Genomic DNA, 18,156 nt, shown 5'->3' on the forward strand with positions numbered 1-18,156 from the left:
CCAGCAATCCCACTACTGGGCATATACCCTGCGAAAACCATAATTCAAAAAGAGTCATGTACCACAATGTTCATGCAGCTCTATGTACAATAGCCAGGACAGGGAAGCAACCTAAGTGTCCATCAACAGATGAATGGATAAAGAAGATGTGGCACATATATACAATGGAATATTACTCAGCCATAAAAAGAAACGAAATTGAGTTATTTGTAGTGAGGTGGATGAACCTAGAGACTGTTACACAGAGTGAAGTTAAGTCAAAAAGAGAAAAACAAATACTGTATGCTAACATATATATATATGGAATCTAAAAAAAAAAAAGGTTCTGAAGAACTTAGGGGCAAGACGGGAATAAAGACGCAGATGTAGAGAATGGACTTGAGGACACGGGGACGGGGAAGGGTAAGCTGGGACGAAGTGAGAGAGTGGCATGGACATATATACACTACCAAATGTAAAACATAGCTGGTGGGAAGCAGCCGCATAGCACAGGGAGATCAGCTCGGTGCTTTGTGACCACCTAGAGGGGTGGGAGAGGAAGGGTGGGAGGGAGATGCAAGAGGGAGGAGATATGGGGATATGTGTATACATATAACTGATTCACTTTGTTATACAGCAGGAACTAACACACCACCGTAAAGCAATTATACTCCAATAAAGATGTTAAAAAAAAACCAACTCTTCCTTACCTCACAATTTTATTGTGAGAATCAAAGGAAATCATATCGGTGGTGTGCTTTGTATGTATATTTATTGTCCTATTTGCTGAGAAAACAGGCCACCATCCAGGTCTTCCTTGACCCAGACTGTCTGGTCTCTTGCTGCTGCCTGGGAAGGGGGCCCTTGTCCCTTTCTCAGCCTGCCGCCTCCTCTCTGCCTGCAGCTCTGAGAGCCAACGCGTCATCCTGAGAGGTGATGGAAGAGACGGGTAAGGAGGGAAAGCTCTGAGGTTGGGGGGCCTCTCCTCTCTCTCTCGCCCTTGTCCCTTTCTCAGCCTGCCGCCTCCTCTCTGCCTGCAGCTCTGAGAGCCAACGCGTCATCCTGAGAGGTGATGGAAGAGACGGGTAAGGAGGGAAAGCTCTGAGGTTGGGGGGCCTCTCCTCTCTCTCTCGTCTCCATTTCTTATCTGTTAGCCCAGGTCTGGCAGGCTGGAATTAATCACTTCTGTAACCCCCTCCCCCATAGAAATTTGCAGTAATCAGCTGCTTTCAATCTTTTCTAAGAAGGGGTGCACATGGGAGGGAGGGGCTGACGGGTGATGCTGCAGCAGAGCAGGTGTTAGGAGAGCGGATGTGTGGGAGGGTAGAGGGGAGCCGCTGTGTTTCTGCCACTGAGGACCTTTGCAGCACTTTGCAGTGTCCTGACTTCATATGAATCCCCGCCCTTTCACACTCTGAGTATCACATTAGAGAAGCCAAGAACCGTTGGTGCTCTGAAAAAGTTTCCACATCTTTGCGGTAAACAAGTTAATTCTCCGCAGGTGTTCCCGGCTGCCCCCTAGTGGAGCCCGGCACCCTCGTCTCACCTGGGCAAAAGCACAGGGCTCCTAAAGCGGGGCCAGCTGGGCAGAGTGCATTTCCAGCTAATGCGTTAGAGAAAAACACTGCCGTAGCAGGTGGGCTGCCTGAAGCCGGGGTGGTATTGCTTGCCGAGCTAGGGTCTCCATTTCTGGGAACTCTCTGGGTTCTTGAAGCCAAAAGAATTGAGGCACAGATAGGTGGATGATACCTACAGCAGTGGTCAGAAAGAGGAGGGCTCTGTCCTAGCTCCCCTCGACCTGCTCAGGTGCTGCCCACCTGGACAGGTATAAGCTGCTGGCATCCTCACTATGGCTTCCCTTCCCTGGGCCTCAGTTGCCCCATCCGTACAGGGAGGGGCTTGACTGTCCCGAGGGCCCCTTCCAGCCCCGACTAATGAGTCTAGTCTTCCAATGTGGATGCTTTGAACTTTCAGAATGATTTCCCCACTCCTAGGGATCTGTTGGCTGCTGGATCTTTGCCAGAGTTCCAAGCTGGAGCCCAGTTCTTGGGGTTCGGTCAGCGCCGCATCTCCAGGAGCTTCTGGTACCATCTTAACCACTTATTGTTTAGGGGTAACCACAATGGGGTAAGGGGTGAGGGAGTGGAGAGCCTGGGGGTTGGGAGACAGGGGAAAGAGAGTTTGAGAGAAGGGGGAAGAAGTGTGAGGGCTGGTGACGGGGCTGCTGGCTCCAGCATTCCCCGTAGAGAAGATTCTGCATTGTTTTCTCTGAAGACTTCCCAGCTCTGCCCTGAGGGCCTGTGAGACCCTGGCTGGGCTCCTCCCCTCTCTGGGGCTTGATTTCCTCACCTAAGAAGAGAGACACGTTAGCTGGGGCCTGAACAGGGTTCTCTGGGGACGGGGTGGGCAGGATCCCAGGCAGGCGGGACAGCTCGTGCAGAGGCCCAGGGGAGTGAAGGCTTGGCTCTGGGGAAGCATTTCTGTGTGGCTAGAGCTTATTACACAGGGAGAGTGGAGGCGAGTGAAGACATGGGAAAGTCGTTTTGCTTTTAGCCTAAGGATAATGGGGAGCCACAGAGGGTTTTCAGCACAGGAGAGGCTGGCCAGATTTGTATTTGTTAAAGATAAGACGCTGGCAGGGTGGAGGATTGCAGGGAGGCAAGAGGGGGAACCCAGGGGGTGTTCAGGTGGCCCAGGCGAGTGACAACGATGGCCTGGATGTAGGCAGGGGCCGTGGGGAGGACTTGGGACTGGACGAGGGCAGCTGGGCGCTCAGGGGGCCTTGACTGTTTCTGTCGGAGTGGGGGGACTGGGGGCTGTAAGGGGTGGAGAGTGCGCCCTGTTGGCAGTGCAGGGGCTGGCGGCCTGCAGGTTGGGGAGGAGACTTGCTGGGAGAAGCGGAGAGCCCTTGGGGCTGGACAGGGGCCCTGAGCCCTCCCTGACCCCCTCGCCCTGCCCGCTGCCCCTTTTCAGCCTCAGGGAATGTCAGCTGGAGCCCCATAGCCTCTCCCGCCTCTGTGAGACTCTGGAGAAGTGCCCGGGGCCTCTGGAAGTCAAGTAAGTACGGAGGACACAGCCCCAGGGGCACAACGTGGGCACCTGCCCAGTGACCTGGGGTGGGGTGTCCTGGTTAGAGACCAGGTGAGTCCCTCCTGGTCCCTTCCTGCCAGACCCCGTAGCCCTATGCCATGGGAGTTCCCTAACCCTTTGGTGGAAGGCTCCTTGCCTCCCAAAGGCCCCAGCTTCAGGCACCTCGTCCCTCCCACTGAGAGAGGCCCTGCCGGGCCCAGGGCTTCATCTCCCCATCGGCTCAACTCAAGGCACCTGGGAGCCCCAGTCTGCCCCCACCCCTCCACCCCTGGAGCCCCACCCTGGCGCCCAGCTGGGCCTGCCTCTGTGGCTGGAGCCTGTCATTCTGAAGGCCCCTCCTCAGGGCATCCCCCAGCCTGGGTTACCAGCTCACCCCAGAACGCCTGGGTCTGTGACCAGAGGCTGGGCTTAGAATCAGGAGTCCTGGCTCAGCCACCAACAAGCTGGGTAACTCTGGGCAAATGGCTTTAACCCCTCAGGCCTCAGCTTTGTCATCTGCAAAGTGGTCGGTCAGACTTTCCTTCCCTCATCATCGATGTAACTTTATTACAATAATTACCTTAAAATAAAGAAACCCAAGACAAACCTCCCTCATCTAAATAACCCCATCCCTCATCGACTCAGTGTTGTCATTTGTCCTGGTGACCTTCTCCATTTGCATATACAAGTTTTTTCCTGTTCGAAATCACAGGCCAGCTGCATTCTGCAGTTTCACTTTACATCACCCGGTATGTGTTTTTCCATTTTGCCACAGTTTTTTTTTCCCTTGCTTTCTGGCTCCAGTCTCAAATGCCCTCTGGTCCTTGCAACAAGCTCATTATCCACGTTGACACCTGGGGTGTGTCCTTCCGTACCTCTCTCCGCGTTCAAACACTTACGGCTACGGAGGAAGGCGGTTTTGATGTTAACGGATACAGGATCTTAACAAGATTTGCAGGGAACTTTTGTCTCATAACAGAACATTGTGGCCTTCCTAGAATATCAGGATGTGTGGAACCAATGAATTTTCAAATAAACCACTTATTTGAGAATAGTTTAAGGCTTGCTTTACAGAAAAGTTGCAAAACTAGTGCAGAGAGTTCCCCCCACACTTGCCCCTGGTTGTTAATATCACTCATCACCATGGTACATGATGTATACATTTTGGCATTCCAAATGCCAAAATAAAGGTAAAGGTTCTGTCGCTTAAAAAAAAACAAAAACAAACAGTGTGTAAACCCCACATTGACCCCAAGCAGAGGCCGTAGCACTGTGTGTATTTGGGGTCCAGTGGAAAGCCACTGGTGTTTGTGGTCAGACTACCCCTCAGTGAACGCCTCTGCTCTGCCTGTGCCCAGAGCCCCAGGCCCAATCCCGGGACAGAGAGGGTAGAGCTGAGCCTACAGCCTGGGCCCTGGCAGAGGCTCCTCGCTTCCAGTTCCAGAACCATAGGTGGCCCCTTTTACTGTTCCCCCCAAGGTGAAGCTGGGTCCCCCTTCAGCCAAACAGTAGTGCGATGGAGATGGGCCAGCCTCCTGGCAGCCCCAGTGAGGGGAAAGGGCAGCCTGCAGGGGACAAAGAAACAGGGACAGAGAGAAGGGGCAGCAAAAGGGGAGAAAGGCAGAAGGAAAATACAGTCCAAACGCCTCTGGGGGTCAGGAAGTGGCTCTAGACTCCCAGGGAGGGCTGTATGTAAACCCCAAGGTGCTTAGAGACTCTGGTTGACCCAGTCCTCCAGCCAGAGCAGAGACCAAAGGATGGGTATCAGGAGTTTCTCCTAAGTGGACTGGCTTCTGTTGACTTATCTAGACAGGTGATCAGCTGGTTGGCCTGGTTTGGATGGGCAGTCAGGGACCCGAGCTACCCTGCGTCTCTCCTTTGCTGACCTGTTACGCGCCTGAATTGCCACCATTACGTTCACTACTTTGGGTTAAGGTGGCATTCTCTTCTTAACAGGTGTGTTCTGCAGGGTACCAGTCTTCATGGCCCTCAAAATGATAATCCTACTAGTCCATGCCTTTTGGGGGGGAAATGTCTACTATAGCCCTTTAGAAATTCACAATGCACAAGGGCAGATTAAAGGCTCTGAGACGTCCTGCAGCAAAGAAAACTAATGGGGCTTAACCCAGCATTTTCCAAGCAAAGATGACCTTCCTTTTCCTCCAGCCTCAATGGTAATTCAAGGACCCCAGTGTTCAGAGGGGGTGTTTTGGACAATCCTGGCTTAGGACCCATTTAGCTTTTCCCAAGATCTCCCCACCTCATTCAGATGCTTTGTTTCACAGATTGTCCTGCAAGGTCCTGAGTGACCAGAGCCTGGAGACCCTGCTGCACCACCTACCCCGGCTCCCTGAGCTAAGCCTGCTGCAGTAAGACTGGTTTCCCCATTTCACTGTGCAGGACTGAGGCTCTTGCATTGCAAAGCCATCCCCTTCTGCCCCCTCCCCGCTTCTCTTGGGCTGTTTCATCATTTTACCTGGCACAACTGGGAGCTCAGGTCTGCTTCCAGCTCTTCCCTAATACCTTATCAACCTCAGGGGGGAGTTAGTTGACCCCTCTAAGCCTCAGTTTCCTCATCTGACAAATGGGACTAATAGTCTCCAACCCTTCCCCCAAGGTTGGGATTCAAACAAGATAGTTGCTCTAAAAGCACCTTGAAGAATGGAAGGCCTGTGACAAATGGGCCATCATTCTTCTCTCCACCCACAGAAAGGTCACCTACTTCTATAAAGAGACTTTATAGTTGTAGGTCATGTATATATCACACACCAGTTGGTTTTTTTTTAATTTATGTATTTTATTTTTTTTAATTTATTTTTGGCTGCATTGGGTCTTCGTTGCTGAGCACGGGCTTTCTCTAGTTGCGGCGAGCGGAGACTGCTCTTCATTGGAGTGCACGGGCTTCTCATTGCGGTGGCTTCTCTCGTTGCGGAGCACGGGCTCTAGGCGCGCGGGCTTCAGTAGTCGTGGCTCGCAGGCTCTAGAACACAGGCTCATTAGTTGTGGCGCACGGGATTAGTTGCTCCACAGCCTGTGGGATCTTCCCAGACCAGGGCTCGAACCTGTGTCCCCTGCATTGGCAGGCGGATTCTTAGCCACTGCACCACCAGGGAAGTCCCCACACACCAGTTTTAAAGGTCACCATCTAATTCTGTAAAAGGGGAATTTAAGCAGCATCCCCAAAGTATTTAAAACTCTATTTTCTAATTTCAGCTCAGACTGATTAGAATTTTAAAAGGATTTACTTTATTTATTTATGTATTTATTTGCGGTACGCGGGCCTCTCACTGTTGTGGCCTCTCCCGCCGAGGAGCACAGGCTCCAGACGCGCAGGCTCAGCGGCCATGGCTCACAGGCCCAGCCGCTCCGCGGCATGTGGGATCTTCCCGGACCGGGGCACGAACCCGTGTCCCCTGCATCGGCAGGCGGACTCGCAACCACTGCGCCACCAGGGAAGCCCAAAAGGATTTACTTTAAATAAGAGCAGCTACAGCTGATATGGAAAAATACAACAGAAAATTAAAATTAAATTAAATTAAGTCATACCATTAAAAACATCAATATAAATACTCCTGCTAAGGATCTCCGGGACACCTGAGACAGCTGACATCACATCCAGGATCTCACTTATCCCTGAGTCCTTTTGGGAGGGGAGGGAGCAGATGTGTGACTTCCCAGAGGTGGGCAAGTGTGGTAGAGCCCATGTCAAACTACAGAATCCACTATGGTCCCACCCTGACAGGAAAGGATGGATCAGGAAGGGTTCCTTTGGACACACAAGTTGTGGGCTAACGTGAATAGATAGGAAACCTCAGACCGGAGAGGGACTTCTCTATGCCCAAGTCACACAGCATCAGCCCCCAACTCCTCATCTGTCTTTGGAATGAGGTAGCCAGCCCGATCCTCACCAGTGCTTAAGGTTTGTATGGGGTTGGCCAAAAAATTCATTCGGGTTTTTCTATAGTATCTTACTGAAAAACCCAGACAAACTTTTTGGCCAACCCAGTATTATTCAGTCCATACTGTTTGTGCACTGCTGTGGACCAGGCACTGCTTGGGGTGCTGGGGGCTGGGAATTTGTGGGGAGAGAGGGAAGCAGGTAGATTCAGGGTGGATCTTGGGGTTGTAACTAACAAGACAAGCTGATGGAGGGTTTATGGAGCCAGGGAAATGGAGACACCAAGGATGCCTCCAAGGGCAAGATGGAAGCATCTCACTTTCTCTAAGGCAGTGGTTCACAGCTGGAGGGTGATTTTGCCCTTCAGGAGACATTCGGCAATGGAGACATTTTTGTTGTCATGATGGCAGAGGGGGTGGGAGGTCATGCTACTGCTGGCGTCTAGTGAGTAGAGGTCTGGGATGCTGTTAAACTTCCTAAAGGACAGCCCCCAAATCCAAAGAATTGTCTCTGTAATGCTGAGCTTGAGAAACTCTAAGGACCTAAAGCTTCCCGCTCCTTGTCAACAAGGACTCACCTATAAGTGCTTGGGATAAAAACAATATAATAATAACAATAAGCATGGGTATCATGCTAGGCAGTGCACAAGCTTGATATGATTCAGTCCTCATGACACCCTAGAGGAAGGTGTGTAAGTAGTTCTGTTTTTCAGATAAGGAAACTGAGGTTCAGAGAGGTTAAGTCACTTGTCCAAGGACACACAGCCAGTAAGCAGAACTAGGGCTAAAACCTCAGTCCACTTGACCTCAAGCTCCTATTTCTCCCTCTTGAGTTCCTGTCTCCTTCCTTAATGCCTGGCTGACCCACCAGCCCCCCATCCTTTTCATTCGCCTCCAGCCTGTCCAGGTTTCTTGCCCACTGATCTTGCTTGGTTCCAGCTTGCTCACATAGGGCCCTGCCCCTTTCCTTCTCAGGCTGACCGAGATGGAACTGTCCCCAAAGAGCCCCCTCCTGCTGGCTGACATCTTTAGCCTGTGCCCACGGGTTCAGAAGGTGGATCTCAGGTGAGCATTGCCCTGGGACAACCGGAACCTAGGAGGGTGGTGCCTGGAGTCTGTTGGATGTGAGGGGCTAGGATGGAGATAGTGGGACCAAAGTCAGAGACTCAGCTGCTGGAGGAGGGGGGCCTGCCCCATGAGGGCATGCTGAGGCTGTGGTCAAGGGTGGCTGACCCAGGTGCTGTCTGCTCCAGGTCCCTGCATCACGTGACCCTGCACTTCAGGTCTAGCGAGGAGCAGGAAGGCGGGTGCTGTGGGTAAGTCCCCCGGAACCGTGCCCGAGCAGCCAGTGGGGATTGAGGACGAGCAGACTTGCCTCCTGGATGTCCAGAGCAGAGGACAGACTGAGAGGGCTGGGCTCCGTCACGGGCAAACAAGGAGTCCACAGCAGATAGGATTAGAGCTCAGGGGCCTGGTCTGAGGAAAAGGACTCCACAACCTGCCCCCCAAGCTTTAAATCCCAACCCCACAAGGGCCTGGCACCTTGGGCAAGTTCCTTAACCTCTCTGATCCTCAGCTTCCACAGCTGGAGAAGGGAGACACTATATTGCAGGTCGTTGGCAAAGAGGAATTGAGGCAACGTGTAAAGCACGAGAGGCCCTCGCAGTTATGAGTGTCCCCCTGCGCCACACCGCTGACTCTTGGACCAGTGCTCTGTGGTTGCCTTGGTGAGAGGGGAGCCAGCATTGCACAGGATAATGGGGCCAGGGAATAACCTCTAAGTACAGAGATGACATTTCTAGTAGCTATTTGATGCCACTGGCTCACCGAGTGACCTTGGACCAGACCCTTCTCTCTGCGTCTCAGCCTCCTCAGCTGCGAAATAACAATAAATAAAGAGCTGATGTTTGCTGAGCATCTGTAGGGCACCATTCGAAGAGCCTCATGCAGATTACGTCCCATAAGTGTGGGCCTGTGACCACACTCACAGCTGTGGTCATGCAGCAGGAAGGGGTACAGCTGGGACTTGAATCCAGGGAGCCTTATAGCGCTCCTGGCCCAGGGGCAGGCAAACTTCTTCTGTAAAGGGTTAGATTGTAAATATTTGGGGTTTTCCAGGCCATAGGGTCTCTGTCACAGCTATTCAACCCTGCTGTTTTAGCTTGAAAGCAACACAGACAATATGTAAACGAAGGCATGTGTCTGTGTGCCAGTAAAACTGGAGTTATGGACACTGAGACTTGAATTTCATGAAATGTTAGTCTCCTTTTGATTTTTTTCTCAACTGTTTGAAAATGGAAAGACTATTCTTAGTATGCAGGTCCTATAAAGCAGGCAGTCTTGGGCTGTAGACTTTCCAATTCCTGTCTTAACTCAACACTATCGTGACTTATAGGATACCTTCATAGTTTCCAAGTCTGATTTCCAAAACGTAGGACAAAGACCAGGATGGGATGATTTTTAGGAGGTTGGGCCGATAGTAGAGTACTTCAGCTTCATTGAATTCCTCCCTTTTCAATTCTCTGATTAAGGCCAAGAGGAAGCCTCAGTTAGGTGTTAGCGTGTCTACAACACCTCTTAACATTTGCTAAGCTCCCTTTTAAATAAAGAGAGAGCTCTCAGCAGGTGCCAATGTCTGGCTTGAATTTAATGATGATATTTTGCTCCTGTTTCCTGCATCCTTATGCTTATGGTCTGTTTGGGGCAGGCAATGCCAGTTTTCCATTGGAGTGAGTGATACAGGGTTTCCTTTTCCAATACATGCATTAAATAAAAAGAATGAGCTGATTTAAAAATATGAAGTAAACTGTAGGGTAATAGGGAATTTAGGACTATGGAAAAAATCATGAAGGAGAGTAACAATGATAGAAATTTTAGATACTGGTTTTAGGTACTTTCTCATTTTAGGATTTTTTTTTTTAAGTTGCTGGCTGGCCATAAGCTGTTCATTTACCTTACTGTGTAGTCTCGATGTAGGCCTCTCAAAGACACTTACTATTACTTTTGATTCCAGCATCAATAACCGTCTGCAGGAGCAGACATCACCCTTAGTCTCCTCCACTCCACCCTCATGTCTGTCCATTAAAGTGACCCCCGAGAGCTGTAGTTCACCTTGAATCAGAATCAGTCTGGAGAGCCTTGTTCCTAGAGCTTTTAATTCAGCGCGTTTGGGTTGCGTTCCCAGAATATGCCTCTCACCGAGTTCCCAAGGGATGCTGGTGGGGCTGGTCGGGGACCACACTTTGAGAACCACCTCCCCAGAGGGAGGATGTTGGTGGGATCTGCTGTGGAGGGAGGTGGGAGTGGTGGATGCTGGATGTTTCCAGAGAATCCAAGCTTGGGTGAGGCCCTGCTGAAACTCAGAGGCCGCACCCAGGACTAGCCGGGGCAGAGGGTCTGAGTGGCCCCATCCCCGGTTTGCACCCCTTCCTGCAGCAGACTCACAGGCTGCGGCCTCAGCCGGGAGCACGTGCAGCCGCTCTGCTGCTTGCTGAGCAAATGTGAAGACCTCAGCCAGCTGGAGTAAGTCGGGCAGGAGGAGGGAGAGGAGCCTGGGTGGCACCGAAGGGGTGTGTGTGCGTGCGCGCCTGTGCACTCAGCACCTCTCGGGACCAGCTAACAGGGCATGGGACGCCTGGGACTCAGTCACGTCCACATGGTTTCTCTGTCCCCATTTTATCCCTACCATTCCCCACCGCCACCATGGTGGAGCTCATTCAGGGTATGCCCTTGATCTAATTTGGGGAGCCCTTCACAAAGGGCCACAGGAGCCCCTTGGCCTCATGTTGATCAGGGCACCGGAGCTCTGCTGGCTGGCGGGGCCTGAAAGAAGGGATCCGTTGGTTTGCCGGGCAGGTGGTTAAGAGCAGCAAATGCCCCTGCCTGCGGAGGGCCCTGGAGGGTGGGGATTTGTGGGCTCTCGTATTGATGAGAAGTGGTATCTGTGTGGCTTGTCTTGGGTGCCTAAATAGTGCAGCCCGCATGGGTAGGTGAAAAAAAGCTAATACCTATTGAGTAGTTTCTCCACTGTCCTAAGTGCTTTACATATTCTTTTTATCCTTCCAACAACCCTAAGTACTATTGTCCCCATTTTATAGATGAGAGAACTGAGGTACAGAGAGTTTAAGCAGCTGCCTTAAGTCACACAACTAGTACGATGCGGTCTTCGCTCAAAACTGTTAGGAGTCCAGCTTAGGACAAGCAGGATGTAAAGAGAGCTGTCTACCCGAAAAACCACAATTTGAGTTCCTGTTGTGATGTGGCCAAGGAGAGAAATGTGACTGATAAAAATCATGTATTTTAAAGAAAGATGAATAAGCAAGATGTCTTTAAGTTTTTCTGTTTTTTCACTATAGAGGGAACTTTTGCTTTTTTAAAGATTACTTTATTAAGTGGCTTCCTGAGACAAACTAGTTTTTCATTTTTAAAATTTCTCAGGAAAAGACAAAATAAACAAGGCTTCAAAGTGTCATAATCAGGGGCAAAATGAGTTCAAAGATGCAGGACAAAAATCAGATACTCCCGGGCACGCTGATTATATTGTTTCTGAAACTGTAGCTAAAACCATAGAATGCTACAATGAAGGGAAATAAGAAAGGTGCAACTTCAGATATTGCATTCTCAAATTAAAAGAAGAAATCTGATGGATAAATGCATCCTCCAAATATCTTTCTTCTTCCTGAATTTACTCTTATTCAAAAAGTATGGCTCCCAACGGATGCAGGCCAAGTGCATAGTAAAAGCTAATTGGTTTTTCTCTAACCCCCGAAAGCCTGCTGGAGGCACATGCGTCCTGGGAGTGGTCACCAGATTCCGAAGGGGAATTATCACTCTGGTGATCATTAGGCCTGGTTAACTGTGGTGCTGGTGAGGGGGATGGTGGTGATAATTCTAGTGGTCGTGGAGGTGGTGGTGGCCAGTAGCAGTGATGGCATGGTGCTGGTGGTGATGACGGCGCTGTCGGAACAGAAGTAGTGCAGAGTGGTGGAGGGGGTGATGGCCGTGCTGCACATGCGTCCTGGGAGTGGTCACCAGATTCCGAAGGGGAATTATCACTCTGGTGATCATTAGGCCTGGTTAACTGTGGTGCTGGTGAGGGGGATGGTGGTGATAATTCTAGTGGTGGTGGAGGTGGTGGTGGCCAGTAGCAGTGATGGCATGGTGCTGGTGGTGATGACGGCGCTGTCGGAACAGAAGTAGTGCAGAGTGGGGGTGGGTAGAGTGGCAGTGCTGGGTGGGTAGAGTGGCAGTGCTGGGTGGGTAGAGTGGCAGTGATGGTAATTGAAGAGAAGGCACGTCTGAGGACCAACAACCTCCTCGTACCTCTTGCAGCCTCTCAGCAAACCTGCTGGGTGATGCCGGGCTCAGGTGCCTCCTGGAATGTCTCCCTCAGGTGCCCATCTCCGGTTCACTTGAGTAAGTGATGAGCAGCCTCAAGCACAGCAAGGAGGAAGACTCCCCAGGGCCAAGAACATTAGTGGGCTTCTTTTGAGGCATCCCTAGAGAACTGCAGAGGACAAGGGCTGGGGAGGGGAAAGGGCTGATTCTTACCTTGACCCCTGCCTACCTTGGGGTCCTTTCTTCCTTCCCTTATTGCCCACTGTGGGCAGAGCTCCCACCAGACACCCGGGAGAGGCTGTGACTAAAGCTTGGTGACCCAAGTTGACTCCAGGTAGGGAGCAACAGTTCATCCCTTACCAGCTGCTGGATCTCAGTTGTCCTGGTTCTTGGTCCATCCCATCCCTGAAGCTCCTCTGACCAAATCTAGGGGACACGGATTTGGGGATGTCACCACAGCAGGGAGGGTCCCTAGGAAGTCATCCTCACTCACTCAGTCTCCCCAGTGACCTGGGAGACTGGCGGCCAGAGCCAGGATACAACCCGTTGCTAGGCAACTGGGCTTTGTGCCCTGGGCATCCCTGACCCCTGTGGGGCTGGAGTTGCCAGCCTGGCCTCATGATCACCCGGTCTCAGACCACAGGGGCATCTCAAAGACTCATAGTCTGGTGCCTGACCTGCCCCGTGTGGGGATAGCACCCCTCTGGCCTCTCTCTGGACCTCAGTGTCTCCACCTGGAGAACGGACACTCGGACATTGAGGACGCTCCTCTGGGAGATGACAGCTGGAAGGGAAGAGACGAGGGGGGCTGGGCAGGGCTCCACTGAGGTGCGTCCCCCCACCCCACCCCCATCCTGAACCTCTTTTCTCCTCTAGTCTAAGTCACAACGGTATCTCTCAGGAAAGTGTCCTGTGCCTGCTGGAGACTCTCCCCTCCTGCCCACATGTCCGGGAGGCCTCAGTGAAGTAAGGCGACGTTGGTGCCACTTGCTGATGGTGGGGAAGCAAGACTCGCACGCTCAGTGGCCCTCCACCTGTGTGACTTGGGCAACCTCTGCCCCTCTCTGAGTCTCAGGGTTCACTGAACGTGGGATCATAGTTTCCATCCTCTGAGGCCCATGTGCCACAGGGCCTAGGGAGGCGACGGGTTAGGGAACACCAGGTTTGGGGTCCTTGAAGAAGGAGGTGGGAGTCTCCTCTGGTCGGCAAGGGTCTCTCCCGTGGCTTCCACCCTCCCTTGCCCCTGCAGACCCAGCCCCCTTCCCTCCCTCACCCCCTGGCGCCTGGGTCCCAAGGATGCCGGCGAAGCTGGGCCCTCGGCTTCCATACACCCCTCTCTCTGCAGCCTGGGCTCCAAGCAGAGCTTCTGGATTCACTTCTCCCGACAGGAGGAGGCTAGGAAGACACTGAGGTAATTTCTGGTCTTGGGGGACGGGAAGGGGGGACGGGGGAGAGGAGGTTGACCCTGTGGTGGCCTCCATGCCTCCTTCCTCTCTGGCTCCTCTCCTCCTTCACACACCCTGCTTCAAGCTACTGCCTGGGTTTGCCTCTCCCCCACATCTGTCCCCAGTCTCCCCACACCTCCGTCCCCAGTCTCCCCACACCTCCAGCCGCTGGGCTGGGCCTTTGAGTGGTATTTGTGCCCCTTAGCCAAGTCCTAAGTATAAGTCTGGAGGCTTCTGAGTTAAGAGATCAGACTCTGGAGCCACTTGGGATAAATCTTAGTTCTACCACTTACCAGCTGTGTGACCTTGGACAAGTGACTTAACCTCTGTGTTTCAGTTCCTCATCTGTAAAATGGGAATAATAGTGAGACGTACCCTTTAGGGTTATTGTGAGGATTAAATGAGTTAATATATATGAAGTGCTTGGAAAGGCCCTGGCTTATTTGAGTGTTGTATCAGTTGTTTATTAGTACTGTTATTATTATTCCCCCCGGTAGCCTTGAGCTCTGTCTCTCTCTCTCTCAGCCTTGGGTTAGTTCCTCTACATGTCTTACTTCACCTTTGGTCTTGGACTCTGAATCGGTCCACTGCCTCTGGCTAGGCCTCCTCCAATCATCCACAGCACCTGGAGGGATCTCCCCAACACACACATCTGACTGTGGTACTCCGTTGCTCTAAGCCCTTCGGTGGCTCCCAATTGCCCTCAGGATAAAGTTCAAATTCCTTGGCCTGGTCTTCTCCCTCAGAGTCTGATCTGGCTGTCACCTCCCGCCGTGTTCTTCCTCACATCCCCCCCTCCCGCCGGTCCACACACACACCACCCTCACACCAAGTATATACACACCACATACCACCCCCCCACACACACACAGCACATGTGCGCACAAATTCAACCACAAGGGATCTTTGTTCACCAAACACGCACTGCCTGATGAAGCTTCCCTGCTTCTGCGTACTCAGCCCGACGTTCTCTTCCCTACCTTTTCCGAGATCAAATTCTCCTAATCCTTTAAGACCCAGCTCAAATGTCAGCCCCTCCTGGACGCCTCTGGTGGCCCCTGTCCTGTGAGAGGGAGCGGCCCCGTGGTGCTGTGCTGGGCCCTCTTCTCAGCCCGTCTGTCTGTGAGACAGTGTTCCGAGGCCCGTCTGCCGGCCACACGGGGAAGTGGGAGGGCAGGGCCACAGCAAGAATCCCAGTCCCCCCTGCCCCCGAGGGAGCCTGGACTAGGGTGGTACTGGAGACTAGGGAAGCAAGCGGTCATGGGTTTGGGGTGTGGAGTCAGGCTGACTTGGATTGAAACCCGAATCTGTCCCTGCTTCTTACCAGCTGTGTGTCCTTGGGTTGGCCACTTTCTCTGTCTGTCGGTGACGCTCTTGGGGTTCAGTGAGATACTACACGTAAGGCAGGCACTCCTGCGTGCTCACATGGTGCACCCAGAGGCTGGCACAGGACCTGCCTTATAGTCAGGGCTCAGTAAATGACTGACTCCTCGCACTTTCTTGGGAGGTGGTCTCTCCAAAGAGAAGAGAAGCTCCCAGAGCAGGGGTTGCGTCTTTGGCCTTTTCTCAGGCCTCTGGTTCAGGCCTTCGTCCTCAGTGGAGGCTCCCCCATGGGTCCTGGCAGCAGGATGGCAGTCCCAACAGGCCTCGCCCAAGCTCTGTCCCTTGCCCTCTGCCCTCAGGCTGAGCGAGTGCAGCTTCGGGCCAGAGCACGTGCCCAGACTGGCCACTGGCCTGAGCCAGGCCCTGTGGCTGACGGAGCTCACGTGAGTGACCAGGCCCAGCCCGTGGGGGCAGCTGAGGGGTGGAGAGTCCCTGCCAGAACCTCTCTGGTAACTGACCTCTGTCTGCAGGCTGACCCAGTGCTTCCTGGGCCTGGAGCAGCTAACCATCCTCCTGGGTCTGCTAAAGTGGCCGGCAGGGCTACTCACTCTCAGGTACGCCTGCCCGTGACCCTGGGAGGGGGCCGTGGTGGGAATGGGGGCAGAGGTGGGCTCTGAAGTATGGGTCCCCCCGAGGTCATGGTCTTAGCCGTTTCCTGCATCCAGAGCCCTGCCACCTGCATGTAGAACCACCCTGCCCATTCGTCCCAGAAACCCCCTCAGGCGCAGAGAAGCTGCCCTCCCCAAGGTGGGGCCTATATCTGGGGACTTCAGAAAAAGAGAAAACTGAAAAGGACACCGAGCTGAGGTCAGAAATAACATGTAACAAATATCATGTTTGTATGTTCACTGCGACCATTTTAAAACTTTCAAAAAAACAGAAGTTTCCAAAAAGTAGAAAAACAATTTTGAAAACTCATATTCTCATCACCTAGTTTTGACAGTTGTTTGTGTTTTTCCATATTTGCCTCGTATTTTTACTTTTTAGCTGAAGTGTCTTAAAGTAAGTTATAGATCTCATAAAATATCACTCCAAAATATTTCACCACAAGTCTTTAAAAAATAAGGACATTTTCTACATAATCACAGTTGAATTAGGACACCTACAAAAATCAGTAGCAATTCCTTAGTGTCAGGTATTACCCAGTCCAATCTAAAATTTCCCACTCTCCCCAGATGGGACGGCTGGCTCTTTGGATCCAGGATCCGGGCAAGGTCCACATTTGCATGGAGTGGTGATGGCCGTTCGGACTCTTAATGGGTGAACCGTTGACAAAACCGGTCCCCTGTGCTGTAGACCGTCCCACTTTCTGGCTCTGTCTGGTGCTTCCTTGTGATGTCATTGAGTTTGTTCCTCTAACCCCTGACCTTCCTGGAACTGGAAAGGCTCCATGGGATTTGTGTCTAAAAATACCTACTTCATGGCCAATGCTGTGCACTTCTCAACTCAGCCCATGATGAGGCCGATAGAGTCTGGATGTTCCCCAACGTGACATTTTTAAAAATTGTGGTAGAGTACACGTAACATAAGATTCACCATCTTAACCATTTTTAAGTGCACAGTTCAGTAGTGTTAAGTACATTCACATTGCTGTGTAACCGAAACTTTTCATGCAAAACTGAAACTCAGTACCCATTAACCACCCCCCATTTTCCCCTCCCCCCAGCCCCTGGCTTTCTACTCACCTTTCTACTCCGTTTCTGTGGATCTCACTCCTCTAGGTGCATCATACAAGTGGAATCATACAGTATTTGTCTTTTTGTGATGGGCTTATTTCACTCAGCATAATATTCTCAGGGTTCATCCTTGTTGTACCATATTATAGAATTTCCCTTCCTGCTTAAGGCTGAATGATATTCCACTGTGTGTACACACCACATTTTCTTTAGCCATTCATCCATCAGTGGACATTTGGGTTGCTTCCACCTTTTGGCTATTGTGAATAATGCTGCTACGAACATAGGTGTACAAATATCTCTATATCTCTGCTTTCAATTCTTTGGTGTAGAATCGCTAGGTCACCCCAAATAGCATTTTAAAATAAAACTTGTCTTACTCTAAAAATAATGTGTACTCCTCGTAGAAATTTGTGGAAAACCCAGAAGAACGTAAGAAGAAAATAGTACTTTGAAAAAAAAATTCAACATAACTTTAGAAGCAGCAATGTTTTAAACAGCTCTCTTTTTTCCTGCTTCTAAATTAATGCATACAGGGACTTCCCTGGCAGTCCAGTGGTTAAGACTTCGCCTTCCAATGCATGGGGTGTGGGTTCGATCCCTGGTCGGGGAGCTAAGATCCCACATGCCTTGTGGCCAAAAAACCAAAACATAAACAGAAGCAATATTGGAACAAATTCAATAAAGACTTTAAAATAATGGTTCACATCCAAAAGAAATCTTTAAATTAATGCATACACGTTGTAGAAAGTTCAGAAAATACTGAAAACTAAAGAAGAAATAAAAACACTTCAAGAGAATTCTACAATTGAAACAATCACCATTAACATTTAATATGTTTTTCTCATAGCTCTGTCTCCCTGTTCCTCACCATATGTGTTTTTCCCTTTCCATATATATTTTTCCTTTTTTTAAATACAAAATTGGGATCATGTTTCATATACAGTTTTATTTCCTTATCTTTGCAACGTGACGTTATGTAGACCTTTTCGTAAACCTAAAAATATTGTTTAAAAAAATAACATTTTCCCTTTGGATGGTTGCATAACTGTTAGAACAAGGATGATGTTAATTTTCTGTTTTATGCTTATGCCTCATTTTAAATTTTATTCTTTTAAAAATCAGCAAAACCCAAAAAGCCTCTAGGCAGCCCCCTTGGCACTTTCCTCCCCACCCCCACTAACCCTAGGCGACCTTTGTCTGTGTCCACCTCTGTGACAGGGTGGAGGAGCCGTGGGTGGGCAAAGCCGGGGTGCTCAAGCTGCTAGAAGTCTGTGCCCAAGCCTCAGGCAACGTCACTGGAATAAGGTAAGTCCAGGGAGGAGGCCCCCTCAAGTTCTTCATCTTTTCATGACCATTGGGACCATCCG

The 18,156-nt window shown here is 51.0% G+C and overlaps 1 protein-coding gene across 24 annotated transcripts in view; it reads left to right on the forward strand.

The window, feature by feature from the left end:
- The window catches only part of NLRC5 (NLR family CARD domain containing 5), a 128,258-nt gene that overhangs the window by 92,977 nt on the left and 17,125 nt on the right, over positions 1-18,156 (forward strand). For 20 of the 24 annotated variants that reach the window (XM_055079054.1, XM_055079058.1, XM_055079057.1 and 17 more), the window contains 13 exons: positions 884-928; positions 1,974-2,063; positions 2,953-3,036; positions 5,334-5,417; positions 7,921-8,010; positions 8,199-8,261; positions 10,381-10,467; positions 12,277-12,360; positions 13,159-13,248; positions 13,628-13,693; positions 15,410-15,493; positions 15,581-15,664; positions 18,008-18,094. In XM_055079054.1, the coding sequence (XP_054935029.1) occupies positions 884-928; positions 1,974-2,063; positions 2,953-3,036; positions 5,334-5,417; positions 7,921-8,010; positions 8,199-8,261; positions 10,381-10,467; positions 12,277-12,360; positions 13,159-13,248; positions 13,628-13,693; positions 15,410-15,493; positions 15,581-15,664; positions 18,008-18,094 (1,038 nt within the window). Of the gene's footprint in view, positions 1-883; positions 929-1,973; positions 2,064-2,952; positions 3,037-5,333; positions 5,418-7,920; positions 8,011-8,198; positions 8,262-10,380; positions 10,468-12,276; positions 12,361-12,554; positions 13,249-13,627; positions 13,694-15,409; positions 15,494-15,580; positions 15,665-18,007; positions 18,095-18,156 lie in introns of those variants that run through there. The other 4 variants (XM_055079070.1, XM_055079077.1, XM_055079076.1 and 1 more) reach the window with 4 other exon arrangements.

Source organism: Physeter macrocephalus, chromosome 17, assembly GCF_002837175.3.
Source record: "Physeter macrocephalus isolate SW-GA chromosome 17, ASM283717v5, whole genome shotgun sequence".
NCBI lineage: Eukaryota > Metazoa > Chordata > Mammalia > Artiodactyla > Physeteridae > Physeter > Physeter macrocephalus.